The sequence below is a fragment of the Erinaceus europaeus genome, chromosome 11 (assembly GCF_950295315.1).
Source record: "Erinaceus europaeus chromosome 11, mEriEur2.1, whole genome shotgun sequence".
NCBI classification, from domain to species: Eukaryota; Metazoa; Chordata; class Mammalia; order Eulipotyphla; family Erinaceidae; genus Erinaceus; species Erinaceus europaeus.
This window is the reverse complement of record NC_080172.1, coordinates 75,604,707-75,619,311: the sequence shown is the minus strand read 5'-3', so window position 1 is coordinate 75,619,311 and position 14,605 is coordinate 75,604,707. Positions and strand designations below refer to the sequence as shown.

Here is a 14,605-nt window from a genome sequence, read left to right as displayed (position 1 = left end):
CGGGTCTAGCTTCACGGCGGGTAACAGAGACGCGGAGACAACGGCTGGGCAGGGCAGCTGTATTTCTTTATTCAGGAACAACGATTCACAAACTAAGACAAACTAATCACCAAACAGAACTCTGCTGTCTCTTTGCGGCGGCACAAGCACTCTCTCTTACTCTGTAACTCGGGAACTCTCCAACTCTGGGACTCTGGAACTCTCGTACTGGGGAACCCTCTGAAACTCTTCCACTGTGGAACTCTCTCTTACTCTGTAACTCTCAAATTCTCGAACTCAAGAACCCTCTGGCCCTCTCTCTCTTCCTCTCAAACTCAGGAACTCAGGAACTCTCGGACCCAGGAACCCTCTCTCGGGGTTCCTTGGGGCAGGGCCAAGCAGGCCCACGAAATTAACAGGACTGATGCAATTCTCTTGGCGGGGAAGAACTACCCAATGTAAAGCATACAACAAGGGGGCTAGGTGGTGGTGTACCTGGTTAAGCACACATGTTACAATGTGCAAGAACCTGGGTTTGAGCCCTGGTCCCCACCTGCAGGGGGAAAGCTTTGCCAGTAGTGAAGCAGTGCTGTAGGTGTCTATCTCTCCCTCTCTATGTCCCCAACCCTCTCTCAATTTCTGGCTGTCTCTATTCAATAAAGATAATAATAAAAAAAATTCTTTAAAAAAGAAAACTTTAGGACAAGCTAAAAATGTAAATTTAAGAAAGAACTACAAATATGCATAATTTCATGGCACTAAAAATTTAAATAATTTCAGTCTCCACAAATATTTTATTGCAAGGGTCCTTGATCTCATAGTTCATTCAATGATCTGAAAAGAAAGGTACTGGTCTCCCCCGCACCACCATAAACCAAAGCTGAGCAGTACTCTGGAGAGACAGAGACAGAGAAGGGGGAAATCATAATGGTTATACAGAGACTCTCATGCCTGAGGCTAAGTCCCAGGTTCAATCCCCCATACCACCATAAGCCAGAGCTGAGCAGGCCACTGATATATATATATATATTATGTACGTCTCACATTTAAAATGCAACTGAGTAATACATTAAAAAATAAAAGAAAGAAAAATAAATAAAGGGGGCCAGGCTGTGATGGCACACCCAGTTAAACGCACATAGTACTAAGCACAAGGATCAGGGTTCGAGCCCCCAGCTCCCCACGTGGCAAAGCAGATTTGCAGGTGTCTTTCTCTCTCCCTATCTCCTGCTGTCCTCTCAATTTCTCTCTGTCCTATTCCAAAAGAAGAAGAAAAAAAAAGGAAATGGCTGGAGCTGTGGATTCGTAGTGTGGGCATTGAGCCCCAGAAATAACCCTGGAGGCAAATAAGATAAATAAAATTTAAAAGATAAAAGGAAAATAGTAATACAGTTAATTTATTATTTACTTCTTTTTGAAATTTTCATTTGTTATGATTTTTCACTCCCATATACTAAAGGGACTCACTTATAATTTATACTTGACTTTAGCCTTGATACATTAATGGTTCCCCCATTTCCAAGTATTTATTTTTAAAAATTTCCTTATTGGGGGATTAAATGTTTTACAGTTGACAGTAAATACAATAGCTTGTACATGCATAACATTTCTCAGTTTTCCACATAAAAAAACATAAATGTATTGTTATGTGGAAATCCAGATATTTACTTCTAATAGTGAAAGATAGCTACAAATGAAGTTGCTATTATGTTAGTATTTAAAAATAAAGTCTAAAAGGTAAAAAGAGGGGGGCAGGTGGTGACACACCCAGTTGAGCACACTCATTACAATGCACAAGGACTCAGGTTCAAGCCCCCAGTCCCCACCTGCAGGAGGGAAGCTTCACTAGTGCTGCAGGTATCTATTGCTCTCTCTCCCTCTCCATTCCCTCCCAATGTGTTTGTTCTATCAAATATATGTTTAAAAAAAAAAAGATTTTAAAAAGATGTTATAATTATTTATCAATTTCTTTTGTATTATACGTAAGTACTTTGTGATCCAGGGAAGAAGTATCAGGCAGTTGCTATAACTTTACCTCTACTGGTTTTCCTCATGCACAATAAAATATAGCTGGTCCTCACACATATAAAAGTCAAGATAAGAAATGAGGGAAGTAAGAACAAAAAGGAGACAACCCCCACCTGCAGGGGGAAAGCTTTGTGAGTGGGGAACAGGGCCGCAGGTGTCTCCCTCCCTATCCTCCCCTCCCCTCTCAATTTCTGACTGGTTCTAGCCAATAAATAAATAAAGTAATTAAAAAAAAAAAAAGATGGGGAGTCGGGCGGTAGCAAAGTGGGCTAAGCGCACGTGGTGCAAAGCACAAGGACCAGAGTAAGGATCCTGGTTTGAGCCCCCGGCTCCCCACCTGCAGGGGAGTTGCTTCACAGGTGGTGAAGCAGGTCTGCAGGTGTCTATCTTTCTTTCCCCTCCTCTCTCCACTTCTCTGTCCTATGACATCAATGACAACAACAATAACTACAACAACAATAAAAAATAACAAGGGCAACAAAAGGGAAAAATAAATAAAACAAAAAAAAAACTAAAAAAAAAAAAGATGACAAGAAGAGGTGAAAAGAGATGCACACACACACACCACTACAGCACATGCATTGTTGGGCACTGAATATGGGACCTGGTGAAGGCAACTCCTATGTTCTATCTGCTCAATTGTGATTAACTATTTATGTATTATGTACTATTTATGTGATTAACTATTTATGTATTTTTTTTTTGCAATGTCAGGGCCTCCTGCATATGATCTCATTGCTCCAAGCTGCTTTTTCAACCAGATAGTGAGAGAGCGCTACAGGAAGACACACTGTTGCAGCAAAGCTGCCTCCATTGCCATACTACTTCCCATGTGAGGCTGGGGCTTAAACCTGGGCCACAAGGAAGACATGGCACACACCATACTCAGCGTACTATCTCTTTAGTCCCCCAAATAAACTGAAAGACAGCACATGAGCATGGTATTGCAAAAATCAAGCATAGGTTTTGGAGTCAAAATATTTAACTTTGAACTTAGCCTCTGTCTACAGCCACACCACCCTGAACACACCCAATCTCATCTGAACAAATCCTTCCTAAGCAAAGTAAGCTCCAACTGTCAGAAACTCTCTCTCTCTCTCTTTTTTTTTTTTTTTGCCTCCAGGGGTATTGCTGGGGCTCAGTCACCACGAATCCACTGCTCCTGGAGGCTATTTTTTCCCCTTATTTGTTGCCCTTGTTGTTTTATCATTGTTGTTGTTACTGATGTTGTTGTTGTTGGCTAGGACAGAGAGAAATGGAGAGAGGACAGGAAGATAGAGAGGGGAAAGAGAAAGATACACACCTGCAGACCTGCTTCGCCACCTGCAGGTGGAGAGCCGGGAGCTCGAACCAGTATCCTTACACTGGTCCTTGCGCTTTGTGCCATGTGCACTTAACCCGCTGCACTACCGCCCAACCCCCCAGAAACTATCTCTTTTATATACTGTTGTAAGCCTAGGACCTAGTATTGTGTCTAGTAAGTAGTGAATCTCAGCAAATACCTGTAAAATGAATAGTCTCATTAAAGTTTTCTTACCTGCTTCTTAATGTATACTAAAGTAGAATTTATATTATCCATAAGAACATTGAAAAGTATATACATTACCAGCAGAACATGTTTTTCAGTCAATATTTACTTTGGCATCGTTGAAATGACTTGAAATAGCAGAGAATCAATAAATAATAGTCATTAATGTTCTTTTATTTTTCCCTGTGGCAATACTCATAGTGTTTCCTCAAAAAATTACAAAATATAACTTAATTTTTCAGCTAAGGTACTCTTATGTTTAACACACTGTACCCACTAGTTCTGTGCCTCTATCATTAATGTTTTTTCAAATCATCTTTTCTTTGATACCTCATATCCATGCAAAAATCACATTATTTGTGTATGTTCACACCTACCTCAAAGGCTTTACTACTTTAGTAACCATCTCATAGGTTGTTGTGAGGAGTAAATGAAAATACAAGTAAATAATCTGATAACAATTAACATAGAGTTAGAACTAAATGACTGGGGGCTGGGAGACAACATAATGATTCTGGCAAAAGACTTTCATGCTTGAGGCCCTTGTGTCCCAGGTTCAATCCCCAGCATCACCATAGTACTAAAAATGCAGCTGGGTGGTTAGCGCACTCAGTTAAACTCACATAGTACCATATGTACAGAACTGCGTTCCAGCACCTGCTCCCCACCTGCAGGGGAAATGCTTCATGCAGAGTGAAGTGGTGCTACAGGTGTTTATCTTTCTCTCTCCCCCCTTCAGTTTCTCTCTGTCCTATCAAAAGGACAGAAAGGAAGGAAGGAAAGAAGGAATGGAGGGAGGAAGGGAAAAAAGGAAAGAAGAAAGGAAGAAGGTAAGAAAGACTAAAACGGCCACCAGGAGTGGTAAACTCACAGTGCTAGCCCCAACGATAACCCTGATGGTAGTTAAAAAACAAACAAAAGCCTCACTGACTGCTTTTTGATATAAACCAAAATGGCTATTACTATAAAGAGAGAATGCTAAGAGAGAATGCTAATCTGGAAGAGATTACCTGAAGTGATACTTTGTAGTTTTAAAAGGTAACTATGGTAACTAGCATGAACTATAAACTCTACTATTCAACAACAAAAGTACCTTGCTATATCAATTAAGAAACCAGTATCTAATCTTTTCTTAAATAATTTTTTAAAACAATTTATATATATTTATTTTCCCTTTGCAGACCTGCTTCACCACTTGTGAAGTGACTCCCCTATAGGTGGAGAGCTGGGGGCTCAAACCAGGACCCTTAGCCGGTCCTTGCGCTTCACTGTGCTACCACCCATTCCAATTTTTTAAAATTTTTATTTGTTTATTATTGGATAGAGACAGAAATTGAGAAGGGAGGGGGAGATAAAGAGGAAGAGAGGCACCTGCAGCCCTGCTTCACCACTCATGAAAGCTTTCCCCTGCAGGTGGGGACCAGGGGCTTGAACCTGGGTCCTTGCACAGTGTAATGCATGTGCTTAACCCAGCGAGTCACCTCCCAGCCCCCTAATCTTTTTTTTAATTGTTATTATATTTATTTATTTATTTGGAAAGAGAGAGAGCCAGAAATCAAGAGGGAAGGGGGTGATATGGAAAGAGACACCTGCAAAACTGCTCCACCACTCACCCCCTTGCAGTTGGGGTCTGGGGGCTCGGACCTGGGTCCTTGTGCATTGTAACACGTAGTGCATTCAACCAGGTGCACCACCACCTGGCCCGAATCTACTCTTCTTCTTCTTCTTCTTTTTTTTTTTTTTTAAATACAGAGGTTCTAGTCATTGGTACTAATCAAGCACCAGCACCTAGCACCTCTCTTCAGATAAATCTTTAGGACCTTAACTTGCAAGAAAGAAGAAAAATGTCCCCTTCTCTGGCCCTTTGAAAGTTTCTAGAATTTTATTATTTACTTATGCCATCAGAGTATTACTGGGTCTCAGTGCCTGCCTACCAAATCCAATGCTCCTGGTAGCCATTCTTTCTTTTTTTTCTCTCCCCCCTCCCTGCCTCCTTCTATGACAGAGACATAGCGAAAGAGGGGGAAAGGAGAGAAGCAGAGAGAAAAGTCATCTGCAGCCTGCCTCACTGCTTATAAAACCTCCCCTCTGCAGATAGGGACCAGGAACCTCATGCCTGGTAACTTGTGCACTTTACTGGTTGCACCACTGAGAGTATTTTAAAGATCTGATTTAACTATAAAGTAGATAGTGTTCAAATTTTCCTTTTATGACACTCAAAAATTTATATATACATAAACATGTGTATATATATATATATATATATTTTTTTTTTTTTTCTCATCACACCATCATTTTAAATCTTAACACTTATTTAGGTATGCACTGAATTTTTAAATTGTCATTCTGTCTGGGGGAAAAAATAGTTAAAGTAACTAATCAGTAGATCTGTGGAGTATTCTCCCTAGAAAGCAGCTGCTGCAAACATTCACATTTACATAATATGAATAACCAGCCAGAGTTAAATTAGTGAGATCTACACATTAGACTCTCTTACTGACTCATAACAGCCACACAAAGGATAATCAGCAGCCACACAAAGGAAATCCTTTGGGTACATATGTTGGTCTAGGACATGATTCAAAAACTGGTATGACTTCTTTTAGCAAACAGAGCAGGATTTCAAATAAAAATAATTCAAAATGCATTACTTACTTTTGCAAATAATTCCTGTTGCTGTCTCAATAACTCTTCCTCAGGAATGCCCAAGTTTTCCAAACGGGAACTGGCTTTTCTTCTTTTTAGTGCTACTGTCTTGCATTCTTGTAAAACTTCTTTTACTTCACTGATGTAAGAACCAAAGCCCAAACTTTCTAGTGCTAGGGAAATAAAAATGTGAATGAAGACTGTTAGAACACAGATTTTCCCTCACCTACAGACACAAAGTTCTAGTGTCCCATACACTGGAGTGATGCTCTGGTCACCTCTCAAGCACTTATGAAAGAAATACATTTCTAAAAATAAATTAAAAAAAAAACTCCAATGTAACAACATATAGCCTTAGTAGGAAAACTTACCCTTCTTTCTCTTTTGTTCTTTCTTTCTGCCACGAGAAAGAGAGGAAGATAGAAGAAGATAGACACCTACAGCACTGTTTGTGAAGCCCTCCTCATATAGATGCAGACCGGGACTTGAACCCAGACCCTCAAATTTGGTAATGTGTGTACTCTATCAAGTGCACCACTACTAGGTCCTATACCAAAAAAACCATTTTCTCCTAGACCCCTGTAGTAAGTCAAATATCAGTCACATTCTCAAATATATTCTCAATATTTTTTATCTTTGGGTTTTTTGGGGGGAAAAGCTGTAAAACATATTCTATGAGTTTCAGTAGGATAGGTTAAAATAGATAACTGTCCAATTCACTAAGGGGAAATTATGGTTAGCAAAGGTACTCCAAATGCCAATATTTAACACTGGTGGAATTTATGAAATTCAATACTTACATTTAGCCATCAAGTTTCTCTTGAAAATAAAACATAACAGAACACTGGAAATGTTTCAAGTAATGTGGCAGAAAAATTGGGATAAAGATGATCAAAGTTGAAGAAGCATTAATAATCCTCTCCTATTTCATAGAGTAATAACATTTGACAACAAAGTAACACTCTACATGATTTTTGGCTGGTCACCTGAAAGGCAGATGCCATTAGGTATGGGAGGGTCTTAGTGCTGAGCTAAGGAAACTGAATTTGCTTTAGATTGTGGTGGGAAGCCCTATGCTATTTATTTATTTGGTTTCTTTTGTTAATGACTAGCCAGTGTTAATGAAAATACATTATTAGTGATTTTAAAAAGAAAGAAAAAAAAAAAACCTTTGGTTTCTAGCACTGACTTATAAAACTAGTTAATCTGTCAGGGATAAGTAGAATAGCTCACTTAGGAGGATGTCTCCTTTGCCATGCGCTCAGGCTCCAGTACACAAAACTGGAGCATTAAAGAAGCTCTGGTGCTGTGACTCCCCTCTATGCGCCCCATCTGAAAATCTGGTCAGGAGCAGTGAAGATGGAAGACAACAGAAAAAAATTCCTCAGTCAATTCAAGTAACGAAGGCTGCCTGATGTTCATCTAATTTTCCACTATAAACTCTTTGAGGTAAAAAATCATAAAGGTTACTTTGATAATAGGAACTCTGAGATAATGAGCATACTGGGTTTTGTTTTTTTTTAATTTTTTAAAAATATTTATTTTTCCGGGAGTCGGGCGGTGGCGCAGCGGGTTAGGCGCACGTGGCGCAAATCGCCAGGACCTGCGTAAGGATCCCAGTTCGAGCCCCCGGCTCCCCACCTGCAGGGGAGTCGCTTCACAAGCGGTGAAGCAGGTCTGCAGGTGTCTGTCTTTCTCTCTTCCTCTCTGTCTTCCCCTCCTCTCTCCATTTCTCTCTGTCCTATCCAACAACAACGACATTAATAACCACAACAATGTTAAACAACAAGGGCAACAAAAAGGAAAATAAATAAATAAATAAATAATTTTAAAAAACCTTTTAAATATTTATTTTTCCTTTTTGTTGCCCTTTTATTTTATTTTGGTTTGGTTTTGTTGTTGTTGCCCTTTTTTATTGTTGTTGTAATTATTGTTGTTAGATAGGACAGAGAGAAATGGAGAGCGGAGGGGAAGACAGAGAAGGGGAGAGAGGGGCAGAGAAAGAAGCGACTCCCCTGCAGGTGGGGAGCCGGGGCTCCAACAGGGACCCTTACTCTGCTCCTTGCACTTCACAGCATGCTTCACACCACGTGGGCTTAGCCCACTGCACTACCGCCTGACTCCCCCCCCCCCTTTTTTTCCTTTGGAGGATGAGATAGCTGGAGTTAATTAAAATCCAGGTATTAACACTCTGATTTAAAAAAATAAAAAATAAATAAATAAAGGGCCAAACTTATTTCCCTGGGCAGACAACTTTACCAGTGTGTATTGAACTTCACCTCTCCAGAATCCTACTCCACTAGGGAAAGATAGCAACAAGCTGGGGGCATAGATCGACCTGCCAACACCCATGTCTAGCAGAGAAACACTCACAGAAGCCAGAACTCCCACCTTCTGAACCCCAAAAATAATTCTGACCCATACTTCCAGTGGGGAGAAAATGATAGGGGGAGGATGATCAGAGGGGTCTGAACTCCAACTCCATCAGGAACTGGAGAAAGAAAGAGGGATATTTAGATGTAATAACAGGTGTATGTGAGACTTGGAAAGATGTGACCTATTTAAAAAAAAAAAAAAAAGGCCAAATATAGACAGATAGTTATAGAAATAATAGTTAACCCATATCTGCAACCTTGGGAGAACTGTTGTAGGAAAGGAGGGATTAGGATCCAAAATTCTGGTGGTGGGAACAGTGTGGAGTTGTACTCCTGTTATCTTGTAGTTATGTAAATTAGTATTAAATCACTAATAAAAAATCTAAAAAGAAAAATGCATCACAAAAAAATAAATATATAACTGGTTTTTGGAATCAGATTTATTTATTTGAAAGAAAGGGTAAAACATGTCCCATTTTCCAGAGTTCCACTCCTTTTATATGTATTGCTCTTGTGGTGCTAGGGATGTAACCTAGGGCCCTGAACTCAGAGCCCTACACTTGTAAGACAGATGGTGTTGCTCTAATGATGAGAGTCAACCCCAAGCCCCAGAATCAGACTATTTCTAAAGAAAGTCAATGAGAAAAGCTGAACATCTAAAATAATGATATTGTAAATAATTCAAAATGTTTATTTATTTGTTTAAAAGAGAACAGCTTAAAGGGAAGGGGACTCTGGATCTATGCATGGATGTTTGATATTTTCCCTGAGGGACAAATCTCTGAAGTCAGAAGTCATGGTGTCTTTTTTTTTTTTTTAATATAAATTTCATCTTTATTACTATTATTTTTATCTTTATTTATTATTTATTATTGGATAGAGACAGACAGAAATTGAGAAGGGGGAGGAGATACAGATTGAAAACGACAGAGAGACACCTGCCGCCCTACTTAACCACTCATGAAGCTTTACCCCTGCAGGTGGGGACCAGGGGCTTGAACCCAGGTCCTTGAGCACTGTAGTGTGTGTGCTTAATGAAGTGTGCCACCGCCTGCCCCCCTTTAAAACTTCATTTACTTTATTGCATTGTATTTGATAGAACAGAGAGAAATTGAGAGGGAGGGAAAGGGAGAAACACCTGCAACACTGTTTCACCACTCCTAAAGCTTTCCCACTGCAGGTGGGGACCAGGGGCTTGGATCTGGGTCCTTGTGCATGGTAATACTTGCACTTGAAGAGGTGCACCACCACCTGGCCCTGTCAGGGTGTCTTTATTGAGGGAATTCTGGTTTATCACAATTGTTTTAAGACTACAATAATCAATAAGCTATGTTAAGTTCACTTAACTATATTTCACTACCTATGTTCTACCACTGGCTTAGAAAACATGGAATCATCTTCGGAGTACACTAGTCAACACACAAAAAAATGGCAGGATATAATTTAAATTTTTTTTCATTTTGTTAGTTCTACACTAAGGATCTCTCAGATCAAGCACCATCTACCCTTCAGCTTTACTTTTTTACATTAAATCCCTACATACTGTAGGCTACATTTGATTGTTCAATATTTCTCACCAAGTACAGCTTCCCACATTGTGCTGAATTTAATGTAATCAAGGCTCAGATCAAATTCCATTGTCAAATTATTTGCCTGATCTTCCCAACCAGAAGTAATCTCCCACTTATGAAGTCAGATAGATACAGAATTTGAAAGCAAGATGTCACTTGAATATGTTGCTTAATATCTCTAAGTTTCAATTTTCTGTTTCTTAAGTGGAAAAGACATCTATTTCATATCTTCCTACAACCAGAGTATTAACAGTGATTAAGCATGTAGGTCCGAAAGCTTCCAGGGACTGACTTCCAGTCCTGTCTCATAAAAGAAGTTTTAATACAGCACAAAGACCCGTAAGGATCCCAGTTCGAGCCCCTGGCTCCCCACCTGTGTGTGTGTGTGTGTGGGGGGGGGTTGCTTCACAAGTGGTGAAGCAGATCTGCAAGTGTCCATCTTTCTCTCATCTTCCCCTCTTCTCTTGATTTCTCTCTGTCCTATCCAACAACGATATCAATAATAATAATAATAACTACGACAACAATAAAACAAGGGCAACAAAAGGGAAGAAAATAGCCTCCAGGAGCAGTAGATTCATGGTGCAGGCACTGAGCCCCAGCAATAACCCTGGAGGCAAAAAATAAAAAAAAATTCAAAAAAAGGGAGGGGGGGCCAAACGTGGTGCAACTGGCTGAGTGCACTTTACAGTACACAAGGACTTGGGTTGGAGCCCCCGGTTCTCACTTGCAGGGGGAAAGCTTCACAAGTGGGGAAGCAGGGCTGCAGGTGTCTGTCTCTCCCTTCCTTCTGGATTTCTGGCTGTCTCTATCCAATAAATAAATACATAAATAAATGCTATACCCAGGAAAGGTAACAGGGAGAAAGAATACTTAGCACATTCTTTAAAATTAAAAGATTCATATAATGAGAGAAAGAGAGCAAGAGAGAGAGAAACAGAGACAAGCATACAGAGAGAACACCTGAGTATCACGTTTGGCGTATACAATGTCAAGGGTTGAATCTGAGACCTTACACCCGAAAGCCCAAGATTCTACCACTGCACCACCAACTGGGTCACATTTTTCTTTTCTTTTTTGATTTCTTTATTGGGGATTGATGTTTTGCAGTCGACAGTAAATACAATAGCTTGTGCATGCATAACATTTCTCAGTTTTCCACATAACAATACAACCCCCACTAGGTCCTCTGTCATCCTTTTCCAGGACCTGTACTCTGCCCACCCCCCACCCACACCAGAGTCTTTTACTTTAGTGCAATACACCCATGGGTCACATTTTTCAATGTGAAAGACAGATGTTAACAAGACAAGCACGTAAAGAAATCAAACTTTATAGCTCACCTGGGACTCAGGTCACCCAGGTTTGAGTCTAGACATCAGAGCACTGCAAGGGAAGCTTCAGTGCCGAGGTGTCTTTCCCTCTCTCCCTGCCTTGGTCTCTTTTAATCTGGTCTGGAGTGGTGAAGCCCCAGCAAAGACAAAATAAATAAATTACGTAAAATAAACTTCATAAGATAGTATTCTTTAGTTTCTTGATTGTATGTTGAGAGGAGGAGACAAACACAGTTTAACTAAAATATATTAACAGGGGCCAGCAAGATAGCTCACTTGGACAAGCCTGCATCGGAGGAAGCGTTGGTGCTGTGGGATTGTTCATTCCCCTCACGAATTTGAAAGTCAGAGGTGAAAACTGGGAGAAAACTGAAAGGGGAATTATTAAAGATGTTGGCTCAAGTGACTTCTTGGTCCTTTAGCCTGTCAAATATCCTTTTCAGAAAGCCCTTTAGAACCATATACTGGGAGCCAGGCGGTAGCATAGCAGGTTAAGTGCACATGGACAAAGCGCAAGGACTAGCGTCAGGCTCCCAGTTCCAGCCCCCTCCCCCCTGCAGGGAGAGCACTTCACAGGCGGTGAAGCAGGTCTGCAGGTGTCTTTCCCCCTATCTTCCCTTCCTCTCTCCAGTTTTCTCTGTCCCATCTGTAACAATGACAGCAATTAACAATAACAACAACTATAAACAACGAGGGCAACAAAGGGGGGGGGGGGAGAATCATACATATCCTGGGGAACCAAACAGTGGTAGACTGCACATGTTACCTGTGCAAGAGCCTGAGTTCAAGCCCCCAGTCCCCACCTGCAGGGGAGAAGCTTCATAAGTAATGAAGCAGTGCTAGAGGTTGGTCTCTTTCTCTCTCCCTCCCCCCCTCAATTTCTCTCTGCCAGGCAGGGAGGGAGGGAGGGAGAGTCAATAATCACTAGGAACTGTGGACTCATCAACCTAGCAATAACCTGGTGGCAATAAATTAAAAAATTCAACATATCCTCAGGGCTGGGTGGTGGCACACTCAGCAGAGTGTTATCATGTGTGAAGACCTGGGTTCAAAGCCCTAGGCCCCCACCTGTGGGAGGAAACTTTACAAGTGAAGGAGAGTACTGCAGGTGTTACTCTCCATTTCTCTCTATGGGGGGTGGGGGGGTGGAGTGAAGGAGGAAGAAAGAAGGAAAGAAAGGCTACCAGGTCAATGGAGCTGTTTTATAGGCCCTAGAGATAACACTGGTAGCAAAAACAAACATTTCCTCTACGGTATCACTACCAGAATACCACTATAGGACAACATGAGAGTAATGGCAGAGCAAGAGGCAAGAGGCACTATTTTTTTTAAAAAACCAGAGCACTGTTCAGCTCTGGTTTACGGTGGTGCGGGGATTGAACCTGGGACTTTGGAGCCTCAGGCATGAGAGTCTGTTTGCATAACCATTATGCTATCTACCCATGGCCCAGATATCAATTCTTAATGCTATCTAGCACAGTGTCAACTACAGAGCAGTATTCAAAAGTGACAAAGTGGCAGGAGAAAAAAAAAATCCATTTTAAGGTAAAGATTAAAATCCTAATTTGAAAATCCTTATTACAGGTAGATTGTGTAATGCACATTATATATGTTCTTTAAGGAATTATCGATATGGATGACTATGTAGGCAACAGAACTATCACTCTCTTCCTTATTATTACTGACACTACAGCTTCCCTACAATCACTCAGATCTTTTGATTTCACATCCACTTTCCAAAATAGACTGTGGTTTAGGCTTTAGAGCAAAGAAAGCTACATAAAGTGTGGTCCATGAACTTGTGCCAGAACTGCCAATAATGGTTAGTTCAAATATGAAAATTCAAGGAAGCATTTAAGAACCTTCAGAGCAAAGCTGTAATAATGTAAAGTAGTGGATGTGTTAACTAACTTTAATGTGTTAACCATTTTGCAATATATGCCTATACCAAATAATTGGCTTATACATTAAACTTGAACACTACATCAATTACATCTTAGTAAAGTCGGGGGAGTAGAATCTTCAAGACACTTTGACAGGTTAGTACTTAGACAGGTTAGTATTTTAAGTCTAATAACAAAAATTCAAAGTTCAATTTACGTCTTTTTAAATTTTGTTTTCCTACTGATTCATTTTAAAAAGTACCAGAGTGACTGGACTTTTATTTTTTTGTTGTTGACGTCATCAGGCTTCTCTCAAAGGAGAGTATTTCAGAGAGGCAAAGAAGGAAAGACCACAGCACCGAAGCTCCTTCACTGTGGTGAGGGCCAGGTCTGCAGCAGGTTACATAAAGGACAAAGCAGGCATGCTATCTAGGTAAGCTGTCTTGATGGCCCTGGATTTATTTATTTAATGTATTTCAACACAGACAGGAGCAACCCAACCCAACCCAACCCAACCCAACCCAACTTCTGAATAAGTGAATTCCTAGAGACTTTCACACTTTTACTACTTTCAATTACTATTCTCATAAATGTAAAAAAAAAAAAAAAAGGCAAGAAATGAAATACAGAAAATGTATTTAAGATACTCTTGTTTCTTACAAATAATGTCACGATACTAGGCTAATTATAAAACTTTCAGTTTTATATTTTAATCAGTATCATTTAATAGCTATATACTTCAAAATTGTTTATTGTAGCACATGTCTTGTAAGGCTCTTAACTAATTTTCAGTAATCGCAGAGTTTATCCCAAACCATTAAGTTTTACTTATATATAAATGGGGTGACTTTATTTTTACTAGACACTGCTCAGCTTTGGCTTATGGTGATGATGGGTATTTAACCTGGGACACCTGGTGCCTAGGACGTGAAAGTCTGTTTGTCTATCACTGGTACTATCTATCTCCCCAACCCTAGGGTAATTTAATTCAGAGATTTTACTACAGTAAAATAGTTTTTATAGTATAGAACTTGTAGCTGTAGCTAGACTCAACTTTAATTCATTTCACAATGCAACAGAACATGTGAGCTCATTATGTATTCACAGAAAGTAGCAACAAACTTAAATGGAACTATCATACGAAATTAACATACATAGCTTAGAACTGTTCCTCTATCAATACAAACCCTTCCAAACCAATTCTACTTTAAATCAGTAGCAAAATATCCAACAATTTAATTAAGTCATAGTTTATCGGTAG

The 14,605-nt window shown here is 40.0% G+C and overlaps 1 protein-coding gene across 3 annotated transcripts in view; it reads right to left on the bottom strand.

Annotated features, from left to right (window-relative positions):
* FNBP1L (formin binding protein 1 like) overlaps positions 1-14,605 on the bottom strand; it is a 183,312-nt gene that overhangs the window by 166,273 nt on the left and 2,434 nt on the right. For all 3 annotated transcript variants that reach the window (XM_060202098.1, XM_060202096.1, XM_060202097.1), the window contains exon 2: positions 6,191-6,354. In XM_060202098.1, coding sequence (XP_060058081.1) covers positions 6,191-6,354 — 164 coding nt within the window. The remainder of the gene's footprint in view (positions 1-6,190; positions 6,355-14,605) is intronic.